At 45.2% G+C, this 17,605-nt stretch overlaps 1 protein-coding gene across 3 annotated transcripts in view; it reads left to right on the plus strand.

Moving 5' to 3' along the window:
- The window catches only part of RAB11FIP3 (RAB11 family interacting protein 3), a 76,659-nt gene extending 63,368 nt beyond the window's left edge, over nucleotides 1-13,291 (plus strand). For 2 of the 3 annotated variants that reach the window (XM_083372761.1, XM_083372762.1), the window contains 9 exons: nucleotides 1,561-1,654; nucleotides 3,016-3,119; nucleotides 4,219-4,359; nucleotides 5,208-5,289; nucleotides 6,479-6,616; nucleotides 7,834-7,989; nucleotides 8,979-9,119; nucleotides 10,449-10,558; nucleotides 10,906-13,291. In XM_083372761.1, the coding sequence (XP_083228887.1) occupies nucleotides 1,561-1,654; nucleotides 3,016-3,119; nucleotides 4,219-4,359; nucleotides 5,208-5,289; nucleotides 6,479-6,616; nucleotides 7,834-7,989; nucleotides 8,979-9,119; nucleotides 10,449-10,558; nucleotides 10,906-11,032 (1,093 nt within the window). In that variant the 3' untranslated portion in view covers nucleotides 11,033-13,291. Of the gene's footprint in view, nucleotides 1-1,560; nucleotides 1,655-3,015; nucleotides 3,120-4,218; nucleotides 4,360-5,207; nucleotides 5,290-6,478; nucleotides 6,617-7,833; nucleotides 7,990-8,978; nucleotides 9,120-10,448 lie in introns of all 3 variants that reach the window. The other variant, XM_083372763.1, reaches the window with a different exon arrangement.
- Nucleotides 13,292-17,605: the final 4,314 nt, after the last annotated feature.

Below are 17,605 nucleotides of genomic sequence, written 5' to 3' on the forward strand. Positions count from 1 at the left end.
TTTTGCTACCTGTTGCAAAGGCTGCAGGTTGCGGTTGACAGAGAGAGACTATCTCAAAAGGCTTACGTTCCTGTGTCCCTGTGGGCCTCCTGCCATTACCAAAATGGCGCCAGTATAAAATCCCAATACCTTTGCAGCTTCTTAGCCACTGCAGCACTTTCCCCCACTGTTCTAATTTAGGGGCGGGGGGATCTGCTGGAAGATGCTGCCCAGGATTATTTCTTGTTTTTGTTTTATTGCTTTATTTTAATTGTCCTTTTAGATGAAGTATGTTTTCCCCCCACCCCCCACCCTTCCCTAACTTTCTCCGACGGAGAAGCGGATGGTTCAGCCAGTTAGCGCCCTTCAAACTAGCCGTACGCTCCGGGTTCTTCTCGTCTGAAATTGGGAGGATAATATAAGTGTCGGCTGGCAACAGCATCTGATCAACTCTCTTTGGCCTTAGACGCTAAGTAGTCCTACGTTTGTGTGAATGCATGGACAGGAGACCCCTAGAAAAACCCAAGGTTGAGGGCTGGACTAGGAAGTAAAGGGAAAAAAAACACCTCCAAAGAAAATAGAAAATACAGTAGAGATGCGGTGAGGACATTGGGGTGGGGACATTGGGGTGGGGTGGGGATACAGGTAGTCCTCAACTTACAACAGTTCACTTAGTAACCGTTCAAAGTTACAACGGCAATGAAAAGAGCGACTTGTGACCATTTTTCACGCTTAAGACCATTACAGCCTCCCCACTGTCAGCTGATCAAAATGGAGACACTTGGCAAACTAGCATGTATTTATGACCGTTGCGATATCCCCGGGGTCACGCGATCCCCTTTTGTGACCTTCTGAGAAGCAAAGCCAGTGGGGGAAGGTTCACTTAACAACCGGGTTGCTAACTAAGCAGCTGCAGTGATTCACTGAACAGCTGTGGCAAGAAAGGTCATAAAATGGGGCAAAATTTACATGACAAGTTATCTCTCGCTGGGCAACAGAGATTTCCTGCGCCAGACTTGCTTCTTTATCACCAGATAGCTTATTAAACACCTGTTTAGTGATAAATTCTATTACTAATTGAGAAACGTCTGGACCAAATGACTTGCCATAAAATGGCGGACTTTGGACCACAACACGGAAGCCGGGTGACGTGGTAGCGGTCCAGTTAACCTCCGCTGCTGATCTCAGGAGAGCTATTTCACTATCTTGCTGCAACTCGACCTGCCCCGACCCTTTTCTCTTTATCGCTTTGGAGTGTGAAGATGAAAAAAAAAAAAGAGATCGCGTGCCGAAAGTGAGGGCTCGATTACCCCATATTCCAAAGAGCGAAAGTATTAAAAGGGTAAAGTTCTGTCCATTTGTTCTTTTGCTCTAGAGCCAACCTAAAACCTGCCGGATTGCTTTCGGAGCTTAGAAGCCCACCAAAAAATCTGGTGGGTCACCGCAGATGGGAGCCTCCAAGCTAGGAAATTGAAATAGGATGAATATGATTTCATTGATGAAAGCCGGCACTGGTGACCCATTGTCTGTTGTGATGATGGTAGCCTTGCTTTTGTTTGCATTCCTCTGTCTTGCGTACAGGCACTTGCATCAGACAGGAAGCTTTTCGATGGATAATATAGAACAACCTTTTCAGAAGAGCTCGGAGGGTCTGGAGGAGGATATAACTGATAAGGTACCTGTGTGTGTGTGTGTGTGTGTGTGTGTGTGTGTGTGTGTCTGGAACCAAAGGAGATTGTGCATGGGTGTCTTTAACTGACTAGAGGACACACACATGCGTGCACATACACAGAGTGGGAGGGAGCAGGGAGGGAAAGATCTCATCCACTCATCCTGTGGCTTTTATTATTCTTGTTATAGTTGGTCACACGGTCAGCCAGATGTTCAGACTCAATTTGCCATTTTAATCCACCCATCGAGTCTTTCCCAAGGACCTAGGATAGGCAGGTGTAGATGTTTTAGGGCAGGGGTCCCCAACCTGTGGGCCATGACAGGTTTGCAACTGGGCCATGGAAACAGCCAAGGAGCATGTGTATGTGCATCCCCATGTGCGAGCAGTGGGCGAGCATATGTGCGTGCGTTCCATTTGCATGAGCGGCAGGCGTGTGTGCACGCCGCTTGTGGAAAAGGAGCTGCATGCATTTGCTGGCCGCTTGCACGAACCATCCCCTCCGCCCCCCTGCCGGTCCACAAAGCCAGGAATGTTGGAGAACTGAGGTCTCATCGCAGGATGTAAGTTGTTCTGAGTAAGGCTACCTTTTTGCAATTGACTGATAGGGATTTTTGTCAATGCCGATGGCGTTCAAGTGGTGCTCCAGTTCTTTTGGGATTGCACCTAAAGGGACTATTATTATTGGTACTACCTTTGCTTTCTTTTGCCACAGCCATTCTACTTCTGCTTGCAGGTCTTTCTATTTTCTGATTTTCTACAGTTTTTTTCCCTTTTCCATTCTGCCGTCTCCGGGCACTACCATATTCACAGTCCACTTTTTTTTTTTTTTTGCTTTTCAACAATTTTTAAGTCTGGGCTGTGATGCGGCAAGCGGTCGTCTGTATTACTATGGTTGGATTTTGGCATTTTTACCCACTTATCAAGTCCTTTCCGAGGACCTGTGACAGGCAGACGTTGTTTCAGAATATTAAAGCTATAGTTGCAGGATGCTACCTGTTCCAAGTTTTTTTTTAAAATTCCATTTATATCCCGCCCTTCTCCGAAGACTCAGGGCGGCTTACAAGCTTAGCAGTAGCCTTCATTCTATGTATATGCCTGCTTGTTAGGGCTTTCACACACACCCCAAGTGGCATTATTACAAAGTCAGCTTATTGCCCCCAACAATCTGGGTCCTCATTTTACCTACCTCGGAAGGATGGAAGGCTGAGTCAACCTTGAGCCTGGTGGGACTCGAACCTGCACTGATTGCAGGCAGCTGGTGTTACTTAAGAAGGCATTAGCCCACTGCTCCACCAAGGCTCTATATAAGTAAGGCTGCCTTTTGCAATTGACTGATGGGGATTTTGTCAATGCCCCTGGTCCAGGTGATCTTCTTAGAGAAAAGAGTGACAGAGCTGGAAAAGGACACAGCGGCCAACGGGGAGCAGCAGAGCCGGTTAAAGCAGGAAAACCTTCAGCTGGTGCACAGGTACGCCTTGAAGAAACAGATCTGTCCGTTTGGAAAGAGCAGGGGCCGAGTTTTGTGCTGTGGTTGAGACGTTGACCCTTATGGAGTGGGGCTTCGCTTACAATGCTTGCAGAACAGCCAGAAAACCCGGATTAGAAATTCAGCATTTTTGTAGGCAGGCTGACACTATTGTTATGTTTCTTCATACAGCGGCTTTTTCAACACAACTTTCTCAATAGGACTTCAGTGGGTTAGGCGGCGCAACGATTTAATTAATGCTCAAGGCAAGCACTAATAAAATTGAGGTCTGCCTTTTAAAAAGCATTTAAGAGAGGGATTGTGAAGAGAACATTTTCTAATAGAACTTAGGTGTCAAGCGCTGGGGAAATCAGGAGAGTCAGGCAGTTCAAATGAGCGTGAAGATTTATTGCAAGCTTAAGCTGTCTACAAGAATCGGACCAACTAACGGTCAAGGGAAATGAGCGGGAGATAAAAAAAGGCATGGTGGGCTGGATTTAGTTCTCTTGTGGGTGTGCGGAGACTCGTAACGTATGACCCGTTTGACCCCTCCCGTGGGCTCAGCTTGGTTATCTCCTACACTATGTACCCTGGAGTGTAGAAATGTTACCATTTTTCAGCTCTTTTTCATATTTCGCAGCTGCCTTAGTGCACGATAAAGATTAGCCAATAACACAGGAAGCGTCTGGTAGCTCTTTTCCAGATTAATAGCTTCTCTAGTTCCAATTTTAATCCTACCTCACATTAAACCCTCCTTCCCCCCCCCCCCGGTGCACCTTGATGAAATGATCTGGAGTTCACAAAAGCGGGTGCCTTTTAATAACATCTGTTAATCTGAAAAGGGGCTACCAGATCTGTGGCCCCATCTAGAATTTACTTATTAAAATTGTGTGCCCCCCATCTCACCAAATGTCTTAAACGTGTATGCCGCCTCTGTCGCTTTATAAATGTCTGCAAGAAATCCAGGTGTAAGTCTCGGATTTTGTGGATCCCAAATTAAAAACCTCTCCAGTTCCCTTGAGTCTGTATGCCACAGATGCTGAGTTTTCACGGGACATTAAGTAAGCAGCATTAAACTCGATATCCCTCTTCTTCCGGACAGGGCGAACGCCTTGGAAGAGCAGCTAAAAGAGCAAGAGATGAAATCTGATGAAATCCTTATGGAAGAAATCCGGAAACAGAGAGACCTGCTCAGCAGAATGGAACGAGAAAAAAGCATGGAGATTGAAAACCTACAAGCCCAGTAAGATGGACCAGTCCCTGCAAGCGACGGGGAGTCCCTGGGTTGTTGTCATTTGTGTATCACCTCAGGAGAAAAATCGAACGTCTGATTTCCCGAAGCTGATGAAATAATCATTATAGAGGTTAAAAACAAATATTGTATCTGCTCAACGCTGTCGGTGGAACATTTGGGACAGACAGGATTGTGGTGGTGGTGGGGGGAATATTTCTGCACTTGGTGTATTGAAACCCCCCCTCCCACAATGTTCACTCATACTTAATTCACAGGTGTCAAAATTCTACACCTGACGTATTTAGATTTCTAGCTCTGAAAGGAGAATGATTACAGGAGATTTGGGCTAAGATGTTTTAATTGAACGCAAAAAGAGGGGAAAAAAAGTTTGGCTAGGAAGCATAATTGCCTTCACCTCTGTGGGAAGAGCCATTTTTTCAGCAGTCTGCAGTTGCACAGAATATGGAACAATCCCAAAAAGAATAATGGGAATTTTAATATAGGTCATATGAAAAACAGCAGGAGGAAGTTGGCATCGCTTCCCGTTTTGCATTTTTGATGCAAATTTTTTTTTGAACAGTGTTGATTAATTAGAATCCATGGCATTGTGCCGCTCTGTTGGGGTAACGTTCCAGAATAGATTTCTGTTTAACTTGGTGGTGCAAAGTTTTTGTTTTTAATGTTTATGGTTTTGGTAGTTCTAAGGTGGGTTTTATGTTTTATTATACAGATATTGTTTTGATTTTCTGTTGGTAGCCACTCAAAGTTTGGTATAAGATGGGAAGCTAGATGAATGTTTTAAATAGATAAATAAATATGATTTCTAAGCATGCCTTTGGGTTTATGCAAATATGCAGGTTGCATCAACTGGACAATGAAAATGGAGAACTTCGATCCTGCGTCCCTTGCCTCAAAGCCAACATTGAGAGGCTGGAGGAGGTGAGCATAATAATAATAATAATAATAATAATAATAATAATAATAATAATAATAATAAGAAGAAGAAGAAGAAGAAGAAGAAGAAGAAGAAGAAGTAGAAGTAGAAGTAGAAGTAGTAAGGGACCTTGGACGTCATCAAGTCCAACCCCTTGCTTAGGCAGGAAACCCTATACCATTTCAGACAAATGGCTGTCCGGTCTCTTCTTAAAAACTTCCAGTGCTGGAGCATTCACTGCTTCTGGAGGCAAATTGTTCCACTGGTTAATTGTTCTCACTGTCAGGAAGTTTCTCCTTAGTTCTAGGCTGCTTCTCTCCTTGGTTAGTTTCCATCCGTTGCTTCTAGTCCTGCCTTCAGGTGCTTTGGAGAATAGCTCGACTCCCTCTTCTTTGTGGCAGCCCCTGAGATATTGGAACACTGCTATCATGTCACCCCTGGTCCTTCTCTTCGTTAAACTACACATACCCAATTCCAGCAGCCGTTCCCTATATGTTTTACCCTCCAGTCCCCCAATCATCTTTGTTGCTCTTCTCTGCGCTCTTTCTAGAGTCTCAACATCTTTTAGGCAATTTTCTCCTCCTCCTCCTCCCCCCCCACCCCACTTCAGATATTGAGGGACTGAGCAATTATGTTGCCCCATATTATTAAACCCAGATGATATGCAAGCCTTTGCAGTATCCCAGAACGTTATGACGGGGCGCTGGGAGTCTCGCAGAAATGAATCCTTCATTATCTCGCAGTAACCAGCAGCATTGCTTCATGTCCTCCCGGAGCATCTCCTGGCAGCTTGCAAAGCTTTGTTGACTCTTCTCTAGTCCTTATTGTTGGGCAGAACAGAGGCAGCAGATGGCAGCTGCTTAACGGGAAAGGAAGATTGGAGGACAATTCTGTGGCCAAATGGCTAGCTGAGTTTGCTGTTCTCAGTGAGTTCTATCCCCCGTGTAAAAGAATTCAGTACTTTCTCTGTAACAGCTGGGACAGATGCTGGCCTCCACTAGCCCAATTTCTCGGTCTAGCTCTGCTGCCCGGAGACAGCAGGTAAAGTCAGGCGGGTGAGATGAAACCTAGCTTGTTTGCGTGCCAATCTTGTGCTTTGGCCCTGAGGGATCTGAGCCTTTTTTTTTTTCTCCCGGGGATGAAGCTGCTCGAAGATTCCCAGTTTCATTCCACTCCTCCTTTTCTTTCTTCTAGGAGAAGCAGAAGTTGTTGGACGAAATTGAAGATCTCGCCGTCCAGCTCACGGAAGAGCAGGAGGACAAGACAAAGCTGGGGGAGAAGTTGAACCACGAGAGGCATCAGTTCCAGAAAGATAAAGAGTCCACGCAGGAGGTGAGGGGGCGGGCCACCGCTGGTTGCCAGAAGCTCAAACAGACCGCGACACTCTTGCGCGGTTGCAAACTTTTGCACGGTTTTCAAGATCGGGATTTCCTTTGCAGTCAAGAGGCTGGAGAAGATTTGAGGAACAGAATAAACAGCATAAATATCTGCAAGATCTGAACTGTATCATGTGGTCTACACAGGTAGTCCTTGACTTGCGACCACTTGAGGACCCAGATTGTTGGGGGCAATAAGCTGACTTTGTAAAAATGCCACTTGGGGGGCCCTGAAAGCCCTAATAAGCAGGCAATACATAGAATGAAGGCTATTGCTAAATACATTGATTTGTGCTTCTTAGATTGTAAGCCGCCCTGAGTCTTCGGAGAAGGGCGGGATATAAATGGGATTAAAAAAAAAAAGAGCCGAAAATTTCCATTGCTAAGTGAAAAGTTTAAGTGAATTTTGTCCCATTTAACCAACTGTCTTGCCACAATTGTTAAGTGAATCACTGCAAGTAAGTTAAGTTCGTAACCCGGTTGTTAAGTGCCTCTGGCTTCCCCATTGATTTTGCTTGTCAGAAGGTCGCCAAAGGGGATCACGTGACCCCGGGACGCTGCGACCGTCATAAATATGAGTCAGTGGCCGAGTGGCTGATCCCGTGACCACAAGGATGCTGCAATGGTCATTAAGTGTGAAAAACAGCCACGAGTCACTTTTTTTTAGCGCCCTTGTAACTTTGAATAGCCACTAAATAAATGGTTGTAAGTTGAGGACTACTTCTAACATCCCGAACTTGAGGTGCACGGAAGAACTACATAGCAATTCTAAAAAACGAATTCTTCCTCCCTCTGGTTTCTATCTTACCCTTCTGTCCAGAGGACATTTTATAGACGTTGCATTTGCCTTTGGACCTTGGACAGCAATTATTGAATTGAAATATTTTTGTCCCTCTGCAGACACGAGCCATTTGCAATCTGCCATCCGCTCCCTTCAGTGCAGGATAGCTGCAGGAAATAGAGGGGGGGGGGTTACACAGCAGAAATGGCCTACTTCTGGGTGCAGTTCAAATTAAATGACAAAAAAAAAGATGGCTTTGAGAGGGTGAAAAGAACCCTTGCTGACGTCTATGCTTTCTGCTGCCTGACTTTTCTTATACAGCACGAACTCGTCCGCGTGAATTGATTGCAAATGCCGTTGGTCTTGATCTCGCTTGTTTGCTTGCCTTGCAGCTGATTGAGGACCTCAGGAAACAGCTGGAACACCTGCAGCTCTTTAAGCTAGAAGCCGAGCAGCGAAGAGGCCGGAGCAGCAGCGTCGGCCTGCAGGAATACAACAGCCGGGCGCGAGAGAATGAGCTGGAACAAGAGATCAGACGGCTCAAGCAGGTAGACAAACTCTTCCCACTTGCAATGGTGTTGCTCCATCTTAGGGGATGGAGGGAAGCGGGGAAGCTCTTTAACAGCTGTGGCTCCGTGCGGTAGTATCCATTCCGCGATCTTTGGAGGAATGAGGTGTGGGCATGGGCTTAAAGCAGTGTTTCTCCACCTTAGCAACTTTAAGGTGTATGGACTTCAACTCCCAGAATTCCCCAGCTAGCATGGGTTACTGGAGAGATGGAGCCTGCAGAAGATCCCATGGAGGAGATGACACAGGCTGAGGCCGAGGGAGGGGTCAAACCCGTCATTAGTGATGAGTCCCTGCACACCCGCAAGAGATCTAAGTCCAGCCCACCTTGAATGCCTCTCTTATCTCCCACTCATTTCCTTTCAACACCAATCTTGTAGAGAGCTTAGACTTGGAATAAATCTGGATACTCATTGGAACTGCCTGAATTTCCCCAGTGCCTGATTTGCCAAGGGCAACCGTCTAGTTCAGGGGTAGGCAACCTTGGCTCTTCTATGACTCATGGACTTCAACTCCCAGAATTCTTGATATGCCAAGGGCAACCATCTAGGGCTGGGGTAGGCAACCTTGGCTCTTTTATGACTCGTGGACTTCAACTCCCAGAATTCCTGATATGCCAAGGGCAACCATCTAGGGGTAGGCAACCTTGGCTCTTTTATGACTTGTGGACTTCAACTCCCAGAATTCCTGAGCCAGCCATGCTGAGGGGAAAGGGAGGGGTTTCCAAGCTGAGCCATGCTGGCTCAGGAATTCTGGGAGTTGAAGTCCACGAGTCATAAAAGAGCCAAGGTTGCCTACCCCTGGTCTAGTTAAAACAATCATGGGGTGAGGACTTGGAGAAAGATTCGAACAGAGAGAACCTTGGTCAAAAGAGCTCTGGGTGGTTGGCCTCTGTGGAAGGCAGCTAGTTCTGGCCTCCTGGTTAAAGCAGAAACCCAGGTGACCAGAGGGGGATTTTCTCTGCAAACAGGACAACCGAAACCTGAAGGAGCAGAATGATGAGCTGAACGGGCAGATCATAAACCTCAGTATTCAAGGTGCCAAGAATCTCTTCTCAGCTTCCTTCTCTGAATCTCTGGCTGCGGAAATCAGCTCGGTCTCCAGAGACGAGGTAAAGGTGGCAACTTCACTGGGACTTTCCGGGACTATTTCCCTGCAAGCAAGAAAGGTGGAGCTGAGTGTGTTGGGAGAGGCAATTTAAGAGAATCCACTTTAGAAAAGGGCTACTTTGGTTTTGACAGACGCTTGAAGGATTTCTGTTTATCTCGCTGATAAAACTAAGTATTTACCAGATCCTTTTTTTCTTTAGGAACTCATAACTGTCTTTAGAAAGTTACTGTAGGTGAGCCTATTATGAAGGGATATAGCCCATAGATCAGGGCTCTCCATGGAGCTCTCTCTAACCCCAGGTGTATTTTTAAACACCGTGTTGGGGAAGGCTGTCCAAAGCTTTAACTTTAAAACTTGTAGACTTCAACTCCCAGAATTCCTCAGCCAGCCATGCTGGCTGGGCAATTCTTGGAGCTGAAGTCCACAAGTCTTAAAAGTTGCCAAAAATTTGAGAGCCCTGGCTCAGAGCTAAAAAGCTTCATTTATCTGATGACATTTAGCTGTGTTTCTTCCCATGTTTCCTGAGAACCACTTCAGTTCTGAAAGGCTGCTTGGAATCCACAGCAAAGCAAATGAGAGATAATCTGGTGTAGATTTCCTATCGGGATGGGATTGTTTTCTAGGGTGTGCTGCCATACAGTCCTGGAAACAGACAGGGCTGCTTTAATGAGCTGAAGATAGGTGTCCTTCAGGGAATCCAAAATGTTGCATAGCTCTGTTGCATTTCCAAGAATGCAGCTTGAGGAATGCTTCGGACTAATGCACCAGCTTCAGTGGCTCTTGGGGTGCTAGAAAACCAGACCCATTGAAGATGCCTTGATAATTCTTCCAGCCACATCTGCCATAAATATTTTACTTCAAAGACTTGGTAAATCCCCGCCAGTGACCCATTTATTGCCTGGCATTAGATATTCCTGCACTGAGAACATAATAGAGTGCTCTTCCAGTAATAAGCTTGGGTCTTATACCAGTATACCAGCTAACTTAAATGAAGGGTAAAGAATAGAACTATTAGGTATCCACACTGTATTAATTTATCAGAATATAAAATGCAAATAAAAACAAAAACAATGGGGACTAGGAGAGGGGGAAAAAGGGAGGGGGAAGTGTGGGCTAGAAGGGGAAAAAGATACGTAAAAAAGTGTTGACTTTGTAGTCTTGGTCTTTGCTAATCTCACTGCATGTTTTAGCTGCCCAGCTACACATTGCACCCTTTCAACCTTTTATATGATACCCCTTTCATTTTCAGATTTTCGTTAAACTTTTTGTAAAATTTGGGCCGGGAGGGGGGAGGGAATAAAAAAATAAGCTGGATTCTTTTCCTCTCCAGCTGATGGAGGCAATCCAGAAGCAAGAAGAGATCAACTTTCGACTCCAAGACTACATTGACCGAATCATTGTGGCTATCATGGAAACCAACCCGTCCATCCTGGAAGTCAAGTAGGAGACTTAAGAGTTGAGAACAACACAAACCCGGCGTCACGTGGGTGTGGCGGATTTGCTACTTGGAAGAAGGAAATACTGGCCAAGTCCTCACTCTATGGAGAAGGCGCAGGAAACCTCACGGCTGGAGTGGTTGGGTGGCAGACCGTAGTGAACTTGGGGTGGAGAAAGAGAGAGAGAGGACCAGCCATTAAGTAAGGCTGTCCGGATTGTAATGGGTTTTGGAACCCTCTGGCTTGTGGGAACTGGGCTAGGGGTGTCAAAAAGAATTTAGAAAAAAGAAAGGGAGTCACAGAAGAAGGGGTGAGGGTGGGGGTGAACATACACCTGCCCCTCTTTTGCAGGAACGGAGCAGAATCTGGGTGGCCCCTTGAAATAGCCTTCTTGGAAACTTCTCCTGTCCACAAGCAACAGAAGCAGGCTTGTGCTGCGTGGGAGGTAGCTGGATCCCTTGGCACCTGGAAGTTGTAGCACGGCAGTAAAAGGAAGACGCTCTCAGATCCCTTCCTGACCCTGCCTTCCCCGGCCTCTGTTTAATCATCTCTCCTTCATCATCAGCCCTCCGATCACCCTCCTTTTTGAAGCTGTCTGGGTTCTTTGGCCAGTGGAAAGGAAAAAAGGGGGCTGCCTTGAACTCCGGCCCGGTTCCGTGTCTCTCGCACCGTTTTGCACAAGGCGGAGCTCCCGTTCTTGGCTTGTCTGCCTTAAAACTCGATGAATTGCAGGAGCTCCAGAGAGGGGAGCCATTCCGCAGAGGTGGCTTTATGGTGGGCTGATGTGAAAGGGGCGGGGGGGGGGGGAAGAGGAAGAGATCAAACCCAGGCCTTGGTCTTCTGGATGATTTGGTGGGTGGCAGCCCTGGTGATGAAGTTGGTTGTTGGGGCCAGCTGGCGATGGCCGTGCTGGAGGAGGAGGAGGAGGAGGAAGCTCAGCTGATGATGCTGAATGTGGAAGCGGAGCTGATTCTTCATCCCTCTTTGCGGCAACCGATTCCTTCCATCCTTCCATCTCACACCCTTTCTCATTCGGTGTTTTCGTTCACTTAAACCACTTTAAGGCGAGAAGGGCAACGGATGCGTCGGTTAAATAATAAAAACAGGGAAGGAAGGAAGGGGGGAGACATTACAGACCGGAAGAACTGAGTTGTTTTGTCTGTTGGCACCAACACATCACATGGCTTAGAAGGACCTGTTCAAGCTCTAATAGAAACACTGAATTATTATTAGTTTAGCTTTGCATCTGTACCTTTGGGAAGGTGAGGAAAAACAGAATCTGCACAAAACTCTTCTGCTCTTCTCCCTTCTCCGGTTGAAGTAGTTTTGTATATTGATGGAAGTCTGATAAACAAGCAATTGGGGACAAGTCAACTTTCCCTCCAACCTAAATTTTAGGGAAGAAGATGAATTTTGCCCGTAGCAGGCTACTATTTCCCCTGAAAAAAAGAAAAGCTTTTCAATGTGTTTTAAATCTACCCTTTCAAATGTGTTTTAAAAGAGGCTTGCTTCTTGGGGTTATTATTTTAAATGCCACTGTTTGGAACTTGAAAAGGGTGTCTTATACCTCTCGTGAGCGAATCCTGCTTCACAGGTGCTTTATTTTAGAGAGAATCTTCAGAAGCCCCTGGCGAGGTGAGGTTGTATGTTTCTACACATGCCTTCTTCTGTCTCTCCTCCGGTGTCCACCTCTCTAAAGCAATTGTGCAACTTGGACACACAACGCACGGGGCAACCAGACTCGTGTCTGAGTGACCCACATATGCAGATAGGTTTTCCTGGGGTGTAAAGAGATCATATGCTATTCCTCTCCCTTCTTTGGAATCATCAAGCTGTTGAGTTCTTGAGTCCCTTCATGGACAGTATGATGAAAGTCACATAATGCGAGTTTGAAAATGCCCCTGGCAGAGAAGGGTGGAATAGCTCTAGGCCAAAGCCACTGACTTTTGCTTTCTCACCCTTGATCCAACTGTTGGGCCACTGGCATACTTTGCAGTTCCTTGAACCAGGCCGTTGGAATTTAAAAAAAGAAATCAGCAGATTCCCCTATTAATGGTTTCCAAATGGCTTGCACGTGGAGGTGAAATGGTCAGAGAAACGCAGAAACGTCGTTCCACTATAAAGGGATTCTAAAAACCCCAAACATTCTTACACGCTTACTAATATCCGGTATCTCTGTACCTCCAAAAAAAAAAAAAAAAGAGTTTGCAGGAAGAATCCACATACTGTAACATTTCCAGAAGAAACTTTGGGTGTAAATCAGTGTATACTTGGAAAGAGAAAGATTTTTTTTTCTTTTCTTTTTCTACCTTGTAGAGTTAGGTATTTTTTTATAGAATGGAGGCCGATCAATTTTTAATACTTCAGAGAGCAATGTATCTGTGTAAACACACAAACCTCTCTCTATGTATATGTATGTATTGTATAATGTACAAATCTATAAATAATCAGACTGCCTTTCTGGACTTGGGCTCACCTGTCCGTATTGTAAAGCCCCAAGTTACTCCTGGCCTCCTGGTTGATCACAACGTGGTACTGTAATGTAAATAGTCACGGCAGGAGGAAAACAGCAGATCCACCATGAATAGTGAAGCTCTGGCTGGCGCGCACAGTTTTAATTTCTCAAGGAAAATTGTTCTCCCCAGCGGGTATGTGAAGGAATTTCCAGAAAGAGGCAATCAGTTATTTGTCTTAACAGGTGTGCTGACTTGTCTAATTAAAAGCTGTTACCGTCTCTGGCTGGAAAACCGGCTTGCTTGGTCTTTTCTTGTGCACTCTAGTCACCCGCGGGACAGGCGGACAACTTGGTCATCTAAGAGGTCAACTGTCAGAACTACCATCTATCCAAAATGGGATTTGTTCATCCTTATGCCCAAATTCAAATCAGAATCTGGGCCGTGAGGCCGTACCCACACTTAACCTGTCCAATCATTTATTTTTGGTCTCTGCCAGGCTAGGAGTTTCTGGTCTTTGTCCATGGTATGAGAAGAATGAAAGGTTCAAACAAGCCTGCCTTGGATAGCAGTTGGCACTGACAAATGCACCCTTCCTTATCCCTCCTGAGTCCAATATGAAGTTTTTGCAGAACTTATGGCTAAAACGCCTTTTCTTGAGCCGCGGTGGCACAGTGGTTAGAATGCAGTATTGCAGGCTAACTCTGCCGACTGCCAGCAGTTCGATTCTCACCAGTTCAAGGTTGACTCAGCCTTCCATCCTTCCGAGGTCGGTAAAATGAGGACCCAGATTGTTGGGGGACATATGCTGACTCTGTAAACCGCTTACAGAGGCTGTAAAGCACTTTGAAGCGGTATATAAGTCTAAATGCTACTGCTCGCTATTGCTAAAACACCTTACAGAGATTATTCTCTTTCATTTGGGATGGCTCTGAAAAGAAACAGCAACCTGCTTTGTATGTTGTCCTGGATCACAGAGGAGTAAATCATATTTTGGTCAGGTTTTAAAATACGAAGCTGCACCAGCTGCATTACAGCTTAGCACAGGGCGTGAATCTGTAATTCAGAATTTAAAAAAGGAAGACGGAGTGTCTTTTCTGTAAGGAGTGCATCTGCACTTGGCCTTCACACACTGTAATACGGTTAATCCTCGACTTACAACAGTTTGCTTAGTGACCGTTCAAAATTACAACGGCACTGGAAAAAGTGATTTATGACAGTTTTACACGCTTGCGACCGTTGCAGCATCCCGATGGCCACATGGTTTACATTTGGATGCTTGGCAACTCACGTTTGTGATGGTTGCAGTGCCCCGGGGTCATTGTGTTCTTTTTTTTGCACCCCAAGTCAATGGGGAAATTCACTTAACAGTTGCAGTGCCGCTGCACTTAACAGCTGGGGCAAGAAAGATCGTAAAATGGGGCAAAACCCACTTTAACATGTGTCTCGATTAACAGAAATTTGGGGCTCAATTGTCGTAAGTCAGGGACTTCCTGTAAGCGAGCTACCCCTGCATTTTCATTGTTTTTGACTTTCTGGGGGTTGCCCAACAATAGCAGTGAGCATGAAGGTAGCTATGAGGAATCCTGGTGTATCCAATGAAGCGTGAGAATGAGAAGACGAGGCAACTGGAAAACGGGCAACAGTAGGAAAGGACCTCGCTAGGCTCATGGTGCACGCTCATTACTCTTGGCTCAGGCATAGCCTGTCTTTGTGGCTAGGGGAAATCTGGGAGTTGAAATTCGCTCGTTTTAAAACAGCCAAGATTGGGAAACAGTGAGCTAGAAGATCCTTGGTCGTTCCCTAATATGAGGGGTTGTTGGAATCATTGCAGCAATAGTGAATTGTGCCAATTATAACCGAAGCTCTCTTTTTTTGACCTTGGGGGGAAGTTAGGCTCATTTCTCTGGTTTGGCACAAGGTGGCGCCAAAACATCGCTGGAATTTGTAATGAGCTGCTTTCTCCCTTAAGGAATGGACAGTTCCCCCCCCCCCCACCTTGCAAACAACAAAGTTGAATTTTAGCGATGTTGTTGAGCTTTGCTTCCTGCTCACCAAGATTCAAGCCTGCTCTTTGGTGCACGATCTGCTTTTTAAAAACCTTCTTTTCTAACAAATAAAGCTTCGGGTGCTAGATCTGGGTTGCAGGAATCCAGAGGGCTGTTAACTGGCAGCAAAGGAGGATTTTTAATACTCTTTTACTGCCATATAATGACCTTGCAGGGTTTTGCAAACTAGGCACGGTAAGCTTTAATCTAGTGGGCTGCAAGCGTGTGGAGCTATAATTTCCAGAGTTCTGAAGCAACACAGATACAGATAGCATTGACTATGAATCCCTTGACTAGCAAATTGCAGAAAGCAACTTTGCAAAGTAAGAACTCGGGAGGAGATTTCCCCGGCCCCCCATAGCTAATTTCCCTAAGCAGGCTGATCAAAGGACTCTGTGTTTTGTCAATTCTGTGATTTGGACCACCACTCAAAAAGGCATTTCTCAACTCTGTAACAAAAGGAACCACTTTTGTTATTCTAGTATCATTTTATATTTTGTGTATTTAGCTTGTTAATCACCTTCAAGTCACCTTTTGTGACCTTCCGACAAGCAAAATCAAGGGGGAAGACAAATTTTCTTCCTTCCTTTTCCTTTCTCTCTCCTTCCCTCTCTCTTTCTCTCTTCTCTTTCTTTTTCACCTACCCAGAGTTGGTTGAAAGATGGGTGACTTAAGCTCTGCAGTTGTTGAAGGCTTTGGGGAATCTGCCAAAGAAATATCTCTGAAATGACTCAATGGGTCACGGGTTGGCTATTATGTTCTTATTTCTAGAAGAGTGGTAGACAAGGCGTTGCCTCTTTCCATCTCATGCCGCAGAAGTGAGTTTTAAGGACAGCTGTGGGTGCTCTAGAGAAGGCATCTCCAAACTGGGGGATTTTTAAGACTTCTGGATTTCAACTCCCAGAATTCCCCTGACAGCACGTGCTGGCTGGGGAATTCTGGGAACTGAAATCCACATGCCTTAAAAGTTGACACGTTTAGGGGCCCCTGCTCTAGTGTAGAGTGAGCCTGCCTTGGGGAATCTCACCCCTGACGCAGCTGGTACAGCTTCTGTAAGGACAAGCACCTCGCTTCTTTAGCAGGAATAGTGGAAAAACCCAGTGCTGGTTATGACATAACTTCTACCATTTTAATTGGGAGAGACAGGAGGTAATTTGCAACACTTATTTAAAAACCAAAAAAACCCCCCAAAAACTTGAGGTTTGCCTGGCTGACTTCCAATTAATTCCTGGCCTCTTGTAAGAACTGCTTTGGTGTTGACCGCTGCATTTTGTTACAACCTGGATTTTCCCCTGACTGCAAACCTGGCACTTAGGGGGAAATTGAGTTGCCTGAGGTTGCATCAAGAATGAGAGATGACAAGGTGTGTGTGTGTGTGTGTGGGGGGGGGTATGTGTGTGTTTAAAGCTCTGATACCAGCATGGGTTTTGAGCCTGCCTCATTAACTCTGAAAATTAAGAGAATTCGTGGTCCTGTCCCTTGAGGGCAACGGTTATTCATTCATTCATTCTTTTTTCCAAAAGATTGCTGTGCAAGGATTTCCAACGAGATAAGACTTTCACACCCGGGACCTCTTCTTATCTTTTGTACTGACTTTCAGCTGAAATTTTCATGCTGCTCTATGTTTCATTTCTTACTTTTTATGACAAATGCCTGGAATGTTAGCTCTGATTCTTTGCACTTTTTAAATGAAAAATTGAAACGTCTGGGTACCAAAGGCATCTCGTGTGAGGATCTGTTGACAGAGCAGGATTTTGGCTTCAATTTTTCCCCCCAGTCTGTAGTCCTAATAGTTATTATTGACAACCCTACCCCCGATCAGTTGTATGATTATTTAGAATTGCATTTATCCTCCACTCACCCTCAAAGTTCCTATCCTGAAGTGTTGCAGTTACTGGGGGAAACTTATCAAAGTCTATATCTATTTCCAGTTAATTAAGACTGTTGAAAAGTAAAGTTCAAATTTCCAGTGGAAGTACAAACTTTCAAAAATTTAAAGTGCTAGGATAGATTTTTCGGATTTGGTTCTCCATGTGAAAACATGGCTGTAATTGGCATATAATTTCTTGGAAGTTAAGATTTCCGAAGCATGGTAGATGGATAATAGTTTTGAGCCTTTAAATGTGGTTGTTTTCCCCCCAAGTTATTTTGCAGAATACTTGCCACTGTTAATTTGTGGGATTTCAAGTTAACAAAATCCAAGCCAAATGGATCCAAGTTTTCTTTCGAAACGTGATGAAAGAAAGGCCTTTCTTTGGTTGTGCAAAATAAGAGATTGATTTTAATGTAGTTGCTCAAGTTCAGCCAACTAATTGAAGGAACAGCAGCTTGTGCCCATATTTTGTGCCTTGTTTTAAATATTATTTATTTTGTCCTGGGAGAGATGCTCAGCCTGAGCTTGATCTCATCTGGAACATTTTTTGAGCTGGCCAACAACGCAGAATAATTACTAGCTACTTGGAAGCACTTACTCAAAGCACAGAGCAATGAAATGAGGATGATATATTCATTCATTCCATAGGAAGATGGCTTTCCTTGGCCTGGGGCTTC

The sequence above is a fragment of the Vipera ursinii genome (assembly GCF_947247035.1).
Source record: "Vipera ursinii genome assembly, chromosome: 13".
NCBI lineage: Eukaryota > Metazoa > Chordata > Lepidosauria > Squamata > Viperidae > Vipera > Vipera ursinii.